Source organism: Cryptomeria japonica, chromosome 5 (assembly GCF_030272615.1).
Source record: "Cryptomeria japonica chromosome 5, Sugi_1.0, whole genome shotgun sequence".
Lineage (NCBI taxonomy): Eukaryota > Viridiplantae > Streptophyta > Pinopsida > Cupressales > Cupressaceae > Cryptomeria > Cryptomeria japonica.
Genome location: NC_081409.1, coordinates 917,825,868 through 917,841,800, shown reverse-complemented (window position 1 = coordinate 917,841,800; position 15,933 = coordinate 917,825,868). Strand labels below are relative to the sequence as shown.

At 37.4% G+C, this 15,933-nt stretch overlaps 1 protein-coding gene across 1 annotated transcript in view; it reads right to left on the bottom strand.

The window, feature by feature from the left end:
- Window positions 1-12,888: 12,888 nt before the first annotated feature.
- LOC131066242 (NADH dehydrogenase [ubiquinone] iron-sulfur protein 4, mitochondrial) overlaps window positions 12,889-15,933 on the bottom strand; it is a 62,776-nt gene continuing 59,731 nt past the window's right edge. The window contains exon 5 of the mRNA XM_058000953.2: window positions 12,889-13,114. Within this exon, the coding sequence (XP_057856936.1) occupies window positions 13,055-13,114 (60 nt within the window). The 3' untranslated portion in view covers window positions 12,889-13,054. The remainder of the gene's footprint in view (window positions 13,115-15,933) is intronic.

The window sequence follows — 15,933 nt, the reverse complement described above, 5'->3', positions numbered from 1 at the left end:
CCCAGAAGGGGCCTTCTCCCACAATTTTGGGGACTTTTTCTTCTATTCTAATTGCACTATAATCAGGGTTTATGGATCCCCTCAGCTACCACATACTATGCCAGTGACACTCCTCCCAAGACTTGCGTTCATTGAATTTATGTGGCACCTAATGTGGATGGAGAAGGAAATAGTCTGACAGGGAAGAAGGGGCAGCACCTTCCAAGGATGACAGTTTTTGGAGATCTTCATCTAGGCAGCAATACACTCGAATAGGTGCAAGGCTTCCTAATAAGCAATTATAGGCTTAAAATGAGTCAGGCCAAAGATTTTGACCCTGAGGGGTATATCAATGACTTAAGAACTCAAAGGTTGAAGGTGAGGGGCTACTCTCATCATTTTAATGAGAGGGAAGATCTGATCAAAAATACTAATCACTCAGATGCTATTCAAAGAAGGGAAAAGTGTGACTACCTCCAGAAATTGAAAATGGAAAGGAAAGAAAAGGACCCTAGCTTCCAAGGTTTTTGCTCTAATGCTCATAACAACCTTGCTAGAATGATGAGCATGGTGATGAATTTTGATAAAATACTTGCTTCTAAACTAAAAAGAAGAGAGGGTGAGTAGGCAAAAGAAGAGAAATTGGAAGAAAGGTCGGCTTATTAGCCTTCATAGTCAAAAGGAAAGGTAGTCTTTACTAGAGAATCCTCTTAGACTGTTACCTCATAGCCCACTCCACAAAAGGAAACCCCTGCAGTAGGTCCACCAAGAAAAGTGAAGGGGAAAGCAAAGCTCTCTAATTTTGTGGAGGTCATTGAGCCCGAATTTGATACAAGTGTTCGGCCACCTTCCACACCAACGGATACTTTCTAGTTTGATGAAGTAGCAGAGGTACTTGTAGACCTGGACAGATCACTCATCCTGAGTACTATCCCACTGGAGGAAGCAACTGATGAAAGGATAATTGCTTCTATGCAATTTATGTCAAATGACAATATTGTCAATACTCCTAAATTCAAATCATTTTGGGTAAGGGAGAAATTGAAGGATTTGTCTGAGGATGAGCTTCAAAATTTTGACAGAGAAAGTATTAGGTGCACCCCTAAAGAGGGAAGGGAGTTAGTGAGAAAAAGTGATATAATGCTTATTCCGGGGTGGGATCTAAATAGATTTTTCTGCTAGATCAGGTCATGAGACAAAAGGACCCAATATATGCTCATGAATTTGGTGAGCATGGATCAGGGTTCAATCCAAGTGTGAAGGCTTTTGCACTTTAGTCAAGGGCCCCAAAAACAAATAAGTCAGTTGCCCTATATAGGATTGAGCACAAGGTAGCAGATGCAATAATCAAAACCCTAGTTGATACTTCATCTGTTGAGGCAACAACAATCACATATCATGTTGCACATTTTGCAAAGCTAGCAGCTGAAGAAGATGAGAAGACGCATGAAGTTCTAAGGAACAGACATGTGGCCCTCACACATGATCAAAATAAATTATTCATTGAAAATGTGACAGTAAAAAAGGAGCTGGCAAAAATAGATATTAGGTCTTTGGGAGGATCCAAACCTGAGAATTTGGAAAAGTTAAAGGAAGATCTGCAAAAGGCAAAAGAGGATGTAGAAAAGAATTATTTGGAGATAAGGTCTACAATTGTGTAGAATTCTAATAAAGTTATTGGTAAATTAAGTGAGGTCCATGCCTCTTATTCTTTGATGTCACAGCTCCTCAACCAATTAAATGAAATTCTTTCATTTTTTCAACCTATCAGGATTATTTAGTTCCCCAAAGGTCAAATGCTAAAGGAAGTTCTTTCAACGGTCAAAAATGTGCCATTTGCACCCCAAATTATGGGGACAACGTGGAAGAAGAGAAGAAAGCATTAAGTGACAAGATGGAATCATTCAAAGGCCTTCAAAAGTGGGATATTCCCACTATTTTAACAGGAGAAGGACAAATCAAAGATTTAGATATATAGAAGCAGGGATTCCAAGATGCCATTAATGCAGTTTTGAATTCAATGGCATAGGATTCTGCCCAAGGTGATACATATCACAATATTATTGACAAGATCATGGAAACTGATTCAATGAATCACAAATTCACTTTGGAGGTTGCAACTGTGCTAGCTCATAGGACAAAAGAGGCAAAGAGTAAGTTGCAAGGCTTAAAGACTTTTGTCTGGCCGGTTGATGAGGTAGACATATGGCATAAAAAGTATTGTTCTCTAGAAGCGGATCAGCCCGAGGAGGAAGATTAGTCTAAGTCTTTTCCATTTTTGCACCTCCTATATTTTTGGACAAGTTTCCCATTTGAGATGGGGTGGTAAGAGCACTCATTTTTCACTCATTAGCGCCCAACATACCTGACAAAGCCAATGCCAAAGTATAGTTTGACTTTAACAAAGGATGTTGCAGAAGAACGCCCCTGCTCCAGTCACATCAACCCTGTCACTCCAGTCTCTAGAAGTTGTCAACTTTGTCGCCTTCATTGATGATGTATGGGAGTTTTTTGAAATGTACATGTAAAGACACCTTAAGGCATGATTTAGCTAGTAGGCAATAGAATTTTGACAAGTGTCTTACTTGGCTTGAAGCTTGTTTTTGCTCCCTTGTTCTAGAAAAGGGAAATCAAGGCCAAGTTTGAAGGATTCTGAAAATTTGAAGTAATATGTATTAAGAGTTCATAGTAATAGAAGATAGTTTCTTTTCTGCAAGTTTTTGAAAAGCAACTCTCAAGTGATGTGTCTCATATTTTCTGAAAATCAATAAAAGAGATCACTTTCAATTTGCTCCTACTTTCTTGTGTTCATGTTGTATGTTCTTTATGATCAGTTTCATTTCAAGCAAATGAATTAAATCATGTTCAAAGAACATTGCAGCATATCTATAACAAGGGGTGAGGAAATAAGTACTCATTTAAATATTTTTTGCTAGGCATGGGATGTTTGAAATACCACTATAATGTTTTGTTATCACAGTGTTGTTTGACATTGATTTGTAGTTGGACTCTGTTTTCCATACGATAAGCATTGATCGTATTACCCATTCAGGATCATTCTTATTTCACCTTTTATATTTCTGCAAATAAGAGTACTTGTTAGTTTAAAAATCATTCTCAATGTATGCAAGAATGACATAAGCTGAGGTTAAAGCCACAACCAGGTGTTTATTTCTATTTCCTTGGTATATTTTCATTGAAAAAACTGCTTTGTTCTACAGTGCCATGAGCCTATTAAGTTGAGAATTATTTGGACACTGTTTAGGGAAACACGCGTAAATTTTGCAGAACCTGAAGTGTAGAAGAAATCAGTTTTTTACTATGTCTTGTTCATTGGCCAAGTCCCATTCTAAGTTTGTTGACATGTTAGTGGCTATTTCTTTAGAACTTTGAATCTGTTGATTTGGGAAACAACAAGATGGACGAATGATAATGTATGAGAGTGTCTAAAGGCTTAGATTTAAAATGGATTGATAGGATGTCCTTATATAGGGTTTCCTAGGTAAATTATCAATTAGGTGAACCTCCAACAGTCAAGTGTAGCCACGGGGACCAAAATCCATCAAGGCGGGGAAATGCCCATCCACATTTAAAATGGGTGTTTTAAGGAGGATTAGGGTGTCATGGCGCCATGGTCCAAACAAGGGAGCCACAATGCCCTTGTCCTCCAAGCCACCAAATAAAGGGGGCATAGCCCTAGTATGGGGTCCACTCAACCATTTATTGTAACAATACTACAAAATGTATATGATACATTACAATTGTAAAATTTAAATATGAAATTGACTCTATGACTACTTGGTGTAATTAAATAATTTAAATTAATGTGATTTAAGAGTATTGTCAATTATGTGTCTGGGAATTAAAGGTGTAATATATGCATCAAGGAACCAAAACAATTAATTTAAATATTTTATTTTCAAAAAGTGAAAGGGGGGCTTTGTTAAATAGGCAAAATTACTCATTTTATTAATGTCATTTTGGGAAGAAAATGGTGTGAGAAGGGAAACCCTACAGCTGCAAATTTGATGATTGTGGTAGCTAGAGTGGAGGAATGTCATTTTGGGAAGAAATGTTGTTTGTAATTAGGGCTGGCGGATTCCAACATTGGAATCCGCCTCCATCATATAGGGACAGGCCCAATACTCCTCGGCTCCCACCTAAAAAGGCTCCCACGCTACACTTAAACATATCACGCCTCCTTGATAGGGCCGACCCTATTCAATTCAATTAAAAGGAATTAATAATTAATATAATTAATAATGTTAATACATGAAGGCCGAAATGTTAAAAGGAAAGAAGTCTCCTATAAATGTGACTCTTGCTTCTCATTATCATCATTCCAACTTAGGCAGATGAAAATTTTATTCGGTGAAAAGCGAACTTATATTAAAGGCATCTGGCAAACAGCGAACTCCATTGGTTAGCAGCAGATCCTCAACAGTAGACAGTGAACTCCATTAGTTAGCAGCAGATCCTCAATAGGAGACAGCGAACTCCATCAGACATCTGCAAATCCCTAGTTAAAGGCAGTGAACTTCAGATCATCAATAGAAGACAGCGAACTCTATTAGACACCTGCAGATCCCAAATTAAGGGCAGCAAACTTCATAAGAGGCTGAAGATCATATGTAATGTTCAGTTGAATTCAAAATCATAATCAGATCTGAGGATCCTTTGGCTGGGTTTTTCCTCCTAGGAGGTTTTCCTAGGGTAACTATGTTTTGTCTTTTGCATTTCATTTCCTTTATTATGCTTAAGTCTGGAAAACAATAAGTTAATTAACCTTATTCTAATTTTCTGAGTTTTATTCAATCTGAAAGTACTAAAAATAACATGGTATCAGAGCTAATTGGTTAGATCAATCTTCAGATTTAAAATTCAGTACACCTTTATTTCCAGATTGTTGTAGCTTTTGCAAATCAAGTCAATGGGGCTAAAAGTTGAAGATAGGCTTGATGGGAATCTAAATTTTACTGCATGGAAAGTTCGAATCAAGTTGGCTCTTGAGGAAGAAGATCTTCTCCAATTCATTGAAGCGAAAGAGCTAACTGAGCCTTCGGATGCAGCTGAGTTGAAACAATTCAAAAGGGATGCTATCAAGGCCAGGAAGATTCTCATTGATTCAGTCAAAGATCACCTCGTCACCTCTATTGCCTCATTCACCACTGCAAGGGAAATGTTCAACCATCTACAAGGTACATATGAAGTTAACAATCTGAGTAGGGCAATTACGTTAAGACAACAACTACTTAATATCAAAATGGCTAAAGAAGATTCTGTTATTTCCTATTTCATAAAAATTTCAGAACTAAAGAATCGGCTAGGTTTAATTGGCCATAACATGGAAGATAAAGACCTTGTCATGATTGCCCTTAATGGTCTACCTCTCTCTTGGGAGTCATTTATCCAAACCGTAAGTGGTCGGTCGGAGTTACCTACTCTTGATCACCTTAAGAATGATTGCATCCAGGAAGAGTCTCGCCTCTTCACAAGGAGTCAATCCAAGAGCCCCCATGTAGATGAACATCACATGCTTGCAGCTCAATGCAAGAAAAGGGGAAATTGGAAGCAACCTTATCCTAGAAGAAATAGGGATTCCAGATCCTTTAGTTCCCAACACCCTTGGAAGAAACCAAGAGATACCTCGCGTGTGCGATGTTTTAGATGTGACAAATTCGGTCATTATGCTAAGGAATGTCAGTTTAACCCTAACCAAAGTGAAGCAAACCTAAATGAAGTCTCAGAACAAAATGATGACTTCTTATTCATCTCCGCTCTATCTAGCAATGTTCCCTCAGATAGCAATACATGGTTGATTGACAGTGGTGCCTCCAGACACATCACAGGTTACTGCGATCATCTTTTAGGCCTAGTAGAAAAGGATATCAGCCTTCACGTAGTAATTGGTGATGACGCTCGTTATTCGGTAAGAGGTTCTGGCTCTACTTCTCTAAAATTAGATTCTGGTATTTCCTTGCATCTTGGTGATATATTGTTTGTTCCTGGAATTAAAAGAAACCTAATTTCCATTTCTGCTCTAGAAGATAAAGGTTATCAAATTGCATTTTCTGAAGGAAAAGTTCTTGCTTGGTCTAAGAAAGATAGTTTTGAATCTGCTCGTATAATTGGTCATAGATATGATAGTCTTTATAAGCTCTCTACTAACCCTATTCAAGCCCTCATCAATGAGGCTCCGGAATCATGTGAGTTATGGCATAGAAGACTTGGACATCTACATTATCAAGCTCTTCCATCCCTTGAAAGGCTAGTCAAAGGTATGCCTAAACTCAGTCAAATTCATGATAACACTTGTAAAGGTTGTGCTATTGGTAAGAATGTTAAAAGTCCTTTTCATAAAAGTGAAAATAGAGCTAAAGACAAACTAGAACTTGTTCACTCTAATTTATGTGGTCCTATGTCTATAGCATCTCCTAGTGGATTCCTTTATTATGTAATCTTCATAGATGATTTCTCTAGGAAAACTTGGATCTACTTCTTGAAATCTAAAGAATTTGATGAAGTCTTAAGTAAATTTAAGGAGTTTAAAGCATTAACTGAAAACCTCTCTAGTAAAAGAATCAAATGTTTAAGATCTGACAATGGAGGTGAATACACCTCCGGTAGCTTTCATGATTTTTGTGTTGAGTCAGGAATTAAGAGGGAGTTTTGTGTTCCATACAATCCTCAACAAAATGGTGTTGCTGAAAGAAAGAATAGGACCATTGTGGAGGCTGCAAAGGCTATGATTCACGATCAAGACTTGCAGACCTTCCTATGGGCTGAGGCTTCTAGAACAGCAGTATATATCCAGAATAGATGTCCTCATCGTGCTCTAAAGAACATGACCCCGGAAGAAGCCTTCACGGGACTCAAACCAGACATTAGTCACCTCAGGATCTTTGGAAGTCCTGTCTATGTTCATGTGCCCAAGGAAAAGCGATCAAAGTTGGAACCCTCCGGAAAGAAAGGCATGCTAGTCGGATACAGTGAATCCTCCAAAGCATTCAGGATTTACATCCCAGGTCAAAGGCATGTTGAGGTAAGTAGAGATGTTAAATTTGAAGAAGACATTGCATTTAAGAAATCGAAGGGTTCTTGTGTTATTGATGAATCTGATGATAATCAAAATATGAACGTTGATACTAACCCTGAGATTTAGAGTGAGCAAGTTGAACCTCCACCACAAGATGATCATGATGATCCTCCAGAACCCATGAATCCCACTGATATTCCTAGTGACTTTGTCGTTACCAAGAAGAGACCACTTTGGGTAAGAAACACCATTCAAGAAGCTGAAAGATTTGCTGCTCCAAGTGGCACCTTCCGTGAAACTAAGAGACCTCAAGTATTTTCCAACTATGTTTCTTTAATGTGTAATCTCATTGAAACTGAACCTTGCAATGTTGAAGAAGCCTTAAATCATCATGCCTGGAAGCTTGCTATGGATGAAGAATATCAGTCAATCATCAAGAATGATGTGTGGTACCTTGTGCCCAGACCCAAAGGTAAGTCTGTTGTTTCCTCTAAATGGTTATTTAAAATTAAACATAATGCTGATGGTAGTATTGAAAAATATAAGGCTAGATTTGTAGCGCGTGGTTTTTCCCAAAAGGAAGGCATAGACTATAAAGAAACATTCGTTCATGTTGCTAGATATACTTCCATTAGAACAATAATTGCTATTGCTGCTTCTAAGGGTTGGAAACTACATCAGATGGATGTTAAGACTGCCTTTCTCAATGGTGTCATTGAAGAAGAAGTCTATATTGAGCAACCTAAGGGATATGAGATTCAGGATAGATTAACCCATGTGTGCAGGTTAAAGAAAGCTCTATATGGTCTTAAACAAGCTCCTCGTGCTTGGTATGAAAGAATTGATAAATATTTGCTAAGTCTAGGTTTTTGTAAAAATGATGCTGACCCTAACATTTACTTTAAAGTAGCCAATGATGAAATGCTAATTCTAGTTCTTTATGTGGATGACTTATTTTTGACTGGTAAAGATGAACTTATTATTAGATGCAAGAAAGAATTAGCTTCAGAATTTGAAATGAAAGATTTAGGTCTAATGCATTATTTCCTAGGTCTAGAAGTATGGCAAAGATCTAACGAAATCTTTCTAAGTCAAGGGAAGTATACTATTGACATTTTGAAAAGATTTAGAATGATGGATTGTAAACCAATGTCTACTCCTATGGAATCTAACTTAAAGAAGTTAAGTGTTTCTACAGCTAACTCTGAATTTGCAGATCCATCCGAGTACCCACAGTTGATTGGATCACTGATGTATCTAGTTAACACTAGACCAGACATATGTTTTGTTGTGAATGCCCTCAGTCAGTTCATGAGTTTGCCCAAGCATGTTCACCTTGTTGCAGCCAAGCATATTCTAAGATACTTGCAGGGCACAGTTGGCTTTGGGCTAAAGTATCCACGTAACACCCCAATAACCTTGAAAGGTTATTCTGATGCAGACTAGGCTGGAAGCGTCAAAGACAGGAAAAGCACCTCCGGTATTTGTTTCAGCTTGGGTTCTGCAGTAATCTCTTGGGCCTGTAGAAAACAATCCTCAGTGGCATTGAGTACTGCTGAAGCTGAGTATATTGCAGCAAGTGTAGCATCCAGAGAAGCAGTGTGGCTTCGTAAGCTCCTTGCTAGATTGTTTGGTCAGCCATGGGACTCTACAGTTATTCACTGTGATAACCAGAGTTGTATTAAAATGTCTATCAATCTAGTGTTTCATGACAGGTCAAAACATGTGGAAACCCATTATCACTTCATTCGGGATATGGTGCAAAGGGGTGCCATTCAACTGAAATACATCAGCACTGATGAGCAGATTGCAGATATCCTTACCAAGCCTCTATCCAAAGTGAAGTTTGTGTACTTCAGGGATAGACTCGGTATTGTAGAAAATGAAACTCCGATTGAGAGGGAGTCTCAAGTTCAGTGATACTTTGTATTGTATAAATCCACCCTCTGCGGGCAATGTAAGGTGGTAGTGTAAACTTCTCAGGGAGAAGTATAATTCTTAACCATCCTCTGCGGGCAATGGAAGACGGTGTTGTAAATGTTAGCCACCCTCTGCGGGCAATGTAAGGTGGTATTGTAAACTTCTCAGGGAGAAGTGTATTTATTAACCATCCTCTGCGGGCAATGTAAGATGGTATTGTAAAAGGGAAGTGTAATTGTTAAACCATCCTCTGCGGGCAATGTAAGATGGTATTGTAACCTTGACCATCCTCTGCGAGCAATGTAAGATGGTAGAAAAGGATCCTCTCCACCCTTTGTGAGCAATGCAAGGTGGATCCAGTCTATGCTTGTGTGCAAGCTGGAAGATTATGATTATGATTCTATTCCCTAATTAAGAGGGAGTGTTGTTTGTAATTAGGGCTGGCGGATTCCAACATTGGAATCCGCCTCCATCATATAGGGTCAGGCCCAATACTCCTCGGCTCCCACCTAAAAAGGCTCCCACGCTACACTTAAACATATCACGCCTCCTTGATAGGGCCGACCCTATTCAATTCAATTAAAAGGAATCAATAATTAATATAATTAATAATGTTAATACATGAAGGCCGACATGTTAAAAGGAAAGAAGTCTCCTATAAATGTGACTCTTGCTTCTCATTATCATCATTCCAACTTAGGCAGATGAAAATTTTATTCGGTGAAAAGCGAACTTATATTAAAGGCATCTGGCAAACAGCGAACTCCATTGGTTAGCAGCAGATCCTCAACAGTAAACAGTGAACTCCATTAGTTAGCAGCAGATCCTCAATAGGAGACAGCGAACTCCATCAGACATCTGCAGATCCCTAGTTAAAGGCAGTGAACTTCAGATCATCAATAGAAGACAGCGAACTCTATTAGACACCTGCAGATCCCAAATTAAGGGCAGCAAACTTCGTAAGAGGTTGAAGATCATATGTAATGTTCAGTTGAATTCAAAATCATAATCAGATCTGAGGATCCTTTGGCTGGGTTTTTCCTCCTAGGAGGTTTTCCCAGGGTAACTGTGTTTTGTCTTTTGCATTTAATTTCCTTTATTATGCTTAAGTCTAGAAAACAATAAGTTAATTAACCTTATTCTAATTTTCTAAGTTTTATTCAATCTGAAAGTACTAAAAATAACAAGAAAATGGTGTGAGGAAAAACCCTACAGCTGCAAATTTGATTTGATGATTGTGGGAGCTAGAGTGGACAAAAATGGTGAGAGGAAAAACCCTACAGCTGCAAATTTGATTTGATGATTGTGGGAGCTAGAGTGGAGGGATTAGCATGAGGTTTGTCCTATAAGGATAGGAATAATGCATTCATTGTGTGTAGGAAGAACTCTCCATTTGAATCTTTGACCAAACTTGAGATAAAAAAGTTCGTTTCTTTCTCAATTCATCCCATTCTTGTTGTTGCATGTTTGAAGAATATTAGATGAGTTTGGAAAGACATTTACATCAATTTAAACCTTGCATTGGGTAGTTTATTATTTTATTTGAAGATTTTTTTATGTTTTTCCTCAAAAATGCCCTCATCTTGCCCAATCTTTCTTAGGCTAAAGTTTCATGTTAAAATAAGGGTGTTGTGGGCATTTAAAGTAAAAAGGTATGTTTATTCAAAATTTGATTAATTTTGAACTATTTCCATGGAGTTGCTGCAAATTACTAGTTTTAATAAAAATTGTGAAAAGTTATAAAAATGTGATTTTATGGTATTTACTGTTAAATTATTATATGAAGATATCGTCAGACCTTGTAAAAAGTGAAAATAGATCCATTCAAATCGTATGTCATGATATGGTTCAAAATTGAGAAAAGTGCAAGTTCTTGTGAAAAGTGAAATCAGCAAAGTTCTTGTGAAAAGTGAAATCAGCAATGTATGTGTTGTGAAAATGGATCCATTCAAATTCAAATCGTGTGTCATGATATGGTTCAAAATTGAGAAAAGTGCAAGTTCTTGTGAAAAGTGAAATCAGCAATGTATGTGTTTTATTCCACGTTTGTTTGGGGAGTGGATTCCAACATGACCTCGACCCAAAGTGGTTGAGTGAGGCTAGCATGTGTGGAAGTAGACTAATCAAGTGAATCTAATGAAACCTAGATAAATAATTTATCTAGATAATGGTTTCCCCTTGCATGCCTTGAGTGCTCATAAAGGCTAAGGGTGTCTTAACTAAAGTTGAATTCCAACAAACACTTAAAAAACTTAAGAGATTACATGTCAATGACAAAGCAACTATCGCAAAACCATCACCCTTCGTAAAACTCATCAAAACACAAATTTAGCAAGCAGTGTTTCGAAATCAACATGGCTTCAGTATACCCTACAATTTCGTTTGTCATGAATAAAATAATCAATAGACAAAATTATCATGGTGATTATCGTTGGTTACAAGAGCCCCCAAGCGCATAATTCACTTCATATTCTCAAAACGAATACTTTCCGCACGTTAAAAAGGCAAACAATTCATTTACACAATTTCTATTAATTATTCACCACTCCAGACAGGCAACTTGATTATTATTCCTCGTGGAAAACTTAACTTAAATGGTGTCTTGAATGTAACTATTGCTGATTTGTCATATGACTATCACTCGTGTAGAAAACTTAAATGATGTATTTAATGAAACTACTGCTGATTCATATGTTAAAGAGTTACGTCCATTAACAAAAATTATTTTAGTATTCTTCTATAATGTAGTGTAAGTGGATAACGAGTGCCTGCTTATATATTTTGTTGCTAGTTTTATGTCTATGCTCTACATAGCCGATCCAGGCTTCTAAAGAGCTAATTTTGGTCTAGACATAGCTGCATTATATGCACATACTGTAACTTGAGTACATGTTTCTAAATCATCTAATTTTTTGTATCTTTTATAAATTAAAATAAAAAAGGAACTGATGATTTTTGGAAGGACTCTCAGAGATGGCTACAGTGTTCATATGCACAATGGTTTGTAAATTTCAGGAAGACACTTCCTAGTTCAGATACGTAAAGATGAGTATATTAAGATGAGAAGGCCATTGAAGGAAGGGAGAAGTTTGCATGTTACTTTGTAAGGCATGAAAAATGGAAAGGTTACAAGCTTACAAAGAAAAAAACATGAAAAAAGAAAATCTAAATTCATGAAGTCTATCAAAATTTGTATATGCCAACAAACAATTATGGGAAAATCGACCTCAAAAAAGTAAAAATGAAATATTTGTTAATGTGTATTCAAATTTATTTGTTTGCAACAGATCTAATGGTAGTTTTCAAGGTCATGCTCTGTTGACCCTTGCAGCTTAATCCTAGACGGATGATAAAAGAGGAAAAAGCTTCAAAGGATTTCTTATACTACTCTAGTGGTTAGCATTATAATATAAGACTCAGGTCCTACCAGTTAGAATGGAAAGATCATTCTAAAATATTCGCTCCCAAGTTACCAGTTCAACTAGAAGTTAAGGATTCATTGAAGCATTGAGGGGTCGTTTAGAGATACAGCAATGCAAATACTGTGACCTTCAAATCTTGAATCAAACACAAGATAAGCTGCAGTGGCCCTGTTATATATCTCATTCCTTCTATTACGAATAGTCTTTTTAAACCACTTGAATTCTGCTGTTTGCCATAAATCATCTTACTCAGTAGTTGAAAACTTAAAATGACAAATGAAAAGTTAAAAACTGCTAATGGAAGGAATGATCCTCTGGCTGCAATGCAGTATAAATGTGATTAATCAAACCTTGGGACAGCACCTTTTATCGACTCATGGAAAGTTTGAATCTCCCTAGCACTCAACATATTTATTCATTGAAAATGCTAAAAATAATGAAAATCATTTGAATATACTCAATATACTCTTGAGCATTTTAATTTGTTTCAACTTCCAAATTGGTCTTTTTCCATGGCATGAAAAACGAGAGTTTAGCAAATAAAAAATCTTTTATTTTCAAATTTTGACCATCATAGTTTCTACACACTGAAATCATGTCCATGATAAGAAAATCCAAATTGTATTTTGTACAAAAGATGAATAGATTCTGACACCCTTGTACAATGTGGAGATTTGAGATGTTCCTCAAAGTCATATCATGCATCTTCACAGGCTGGAGGACCTTTCCACTTAAAATTATCTGCATATGCTTTAGGCTGAAATGAAAAGGTAAACAATAGATCAACTCAATAAAAAATAAAACAAACGGAATCTAGATAAATGAACAAATTTTGGAATGATATGATATGCTTAAACCATACTTCACATAAAAAATACATTCTATTACCAAAATGGCCTTTGTGCATGGAGTATCCAACGAAGGATTCTAGGTATTATAGAGGAGCTAGTTTCAACTCAAAATGCTAACAATGGACTTTGCAGTCAGGAAACTGTATGTTCAAAGTCAAACAGTCTCAAAGCCCTTGAACACTAACAATAATTCTGCCAAGGATTATTAAATTTCAAGGAAACCCGGGGACGCGTCCCTGGCCTAAAAATCCCCGTCCCAGTCCCGGGGACGGCCAGTAGATGTTTCCCCCGTCCCCAAATTGCTGGAATTTATTCATACGTATTTCTTTATTTTCTTCTCTGTTTTTAGAAACTCGGGGTAACATAGTTAAATTTAGTTATCTCCTCTGGCCAAAAATTGTAATAATTTTCTAGTACTCTTTGCTAAGTTTCCTAAAGCTCAAGACTATAGACTTCAATCCTAAAAATGAATTGAATAAAACGTACAGAACACATGCAAATTATACGTAAATACCACAGCTCCATGGGGCTCCATGGGGACGTAACCCCCCAGTAAATAAGTGGGGCTGTTCTCCCTCAGTTTAAAAAGTTTTGAAAACGGGGGCATTTTGAGGATGTGGGAATGGAGACCAAAACATCTCTACATCGTGCCATCCCCAAGATGTCCATACAGAAGCAGGTAACATCTCTAGGACACCCCCCCGTTGGGGATGTTGGGAAAACTGCCTAGCATCTCCGGGATGGCCTAGGACTCTTAAGAGTCCCTTGACCTTCTTGGAGAAGCTAGGAAATCCCAGCAACCTGGGCAGTAACAAAGTTGATTTAAAAAAAAAACAAGTCTATGTCATGATTTTAGAATTTTGATTTGTGTCAAGGCTTTGCATAGTCAGACAACACGATGGCATATACAAATGGTTGACCTTGGAAGAACGAAGGTACATGTAAAGGGTTTTGGAGGCAAAATAGATTATTAAAACAGCTGTTGATAATTTTGTTTACTTGGATGCATAATCTCTTTTCTTTAACCGTATGAAGTTGGTGATAAAATACTTTAGTAATTCAATCATCACTGACGCCTCAGGCTAGGTAGAGAATGGAGAAAGCAGTAAGAGTGGGATGGTGGTAGTCTGGTAGATGTTACCTAGTTTTCATAAATGTTTGAAAGTTTCTGCTGACTGCAGTGAAGAGTTTCTACAAACAGATAAGAAAATAAATAAATAAAAAGATTCAAGAATGATGATATTCACATCTTCAACTGTGCAGCCTTCATCATTTAGACCAGTCAGATTTCCCAGCTTCACTGTTTTTCTCTGACGAAAGAGAATCTGGTGTCAAAGAAAACATAGTGATAAAACTATGAAAAATGGCATGCACTGTCCCTCAACCCTACAGGGAGCTGTCCCAAAACCTCCACAATGAGCGCTGCCCCTGAACCGCCCACTATGGTTTTAAAAAGCAATAAATACATTATGTTTTGAGTCTGTGTTTGGTATATGAGTATATATTTGCAATGCTGTCCCCAAATTGGGGTCCATGGTCCCTGAAACCCATTGCCAGTGACCTTCTATCCCCCCATTTGGAAACTCTATGGAAAAATGACAAATACACACAATTCAGTATAACATATATAAACTTGCATGGGAGCTGATGCAAATCTCAATTTCGAAATACTTTGTAATTAATCTGAAAATTTTGGTTTCCTTCTTTCTGTCTTGTTAAAGTTTTCCTCATCTTACCTTGGAATTCTGCAAGCGTGACGACAAAGTTTGAAGTGTTTTAGAACAGCCTAGGAAGCTCTAACGCCTACACTCCAAGCAAAACAAAATGCCATATGCTAAGATTGCGTGGCAGCTGGAAGATGGAGGTTTGCACAGGGCAGAGAATGGAGGGGCGCATGGGAGACGAAAGGATTTCAAAAGAAACTAAAAAAAATTCAAACAGACAAGAGTGTGCGGATAGACGCAATCATTGGCAGCATTAAAACTTAAAGCAAAGAAAGAAAAGTGTAGCAATGAACAGGCAAATGAACGAAAAGCGCAGGGAGACATAAGGGCATTTTTCAGTTTAAAATTTATAAAATGCAGGGGGGATAAGCAATGAAGGGAGCGTTGAAGAGGAGCTGAAAAGGAGGTGCGTAGCAGCAATAGAAAGCATAGGTGCATGGATTAGTGACGACAGATAAGCCAAGGAAACCCCTATCATATTGCAGATTACCCATCATGTAAGCACCTGAAAACGAGTGAGCGGTGAAGGAAAGTTAGTGTGAGGGCATTTAGGGAATGATAGGAGTAACTGGTGCTGGAATTTGAAGTTTAACAGAAATAAAGAAAAGGATTTGGAGTGCAGAGGAGCATACAGAGAGAAACAGCGCAAAGAAGAAAGAACAGAAATGTGGTAGTTAGGAAGAAAACAAGGAATTAAATTCTGAACTTCAAATTGTACAGAGAGAGGCGTGAGCTTATGATTCCAGAAATAAGGAATGTTAGCAGATTTTGATAGTCAGTTTTAAATTAATAAACTACAGCATGTATAAATCTATAATTGCTGTGATCAATAAAATTGTTGCATTGAACTTTGTCTGAATTTGAGAAGGCTGCAAATTTCTTTGGTCTGATAAGACACGAGATTTGGTCTGCATTAGTAGCTGAAATCACGTATCAGATTGGTGCATTTTTTGAGGTAATTAAATTGCTTAAAAATCATGATTTCTCTTGGCATCACAATT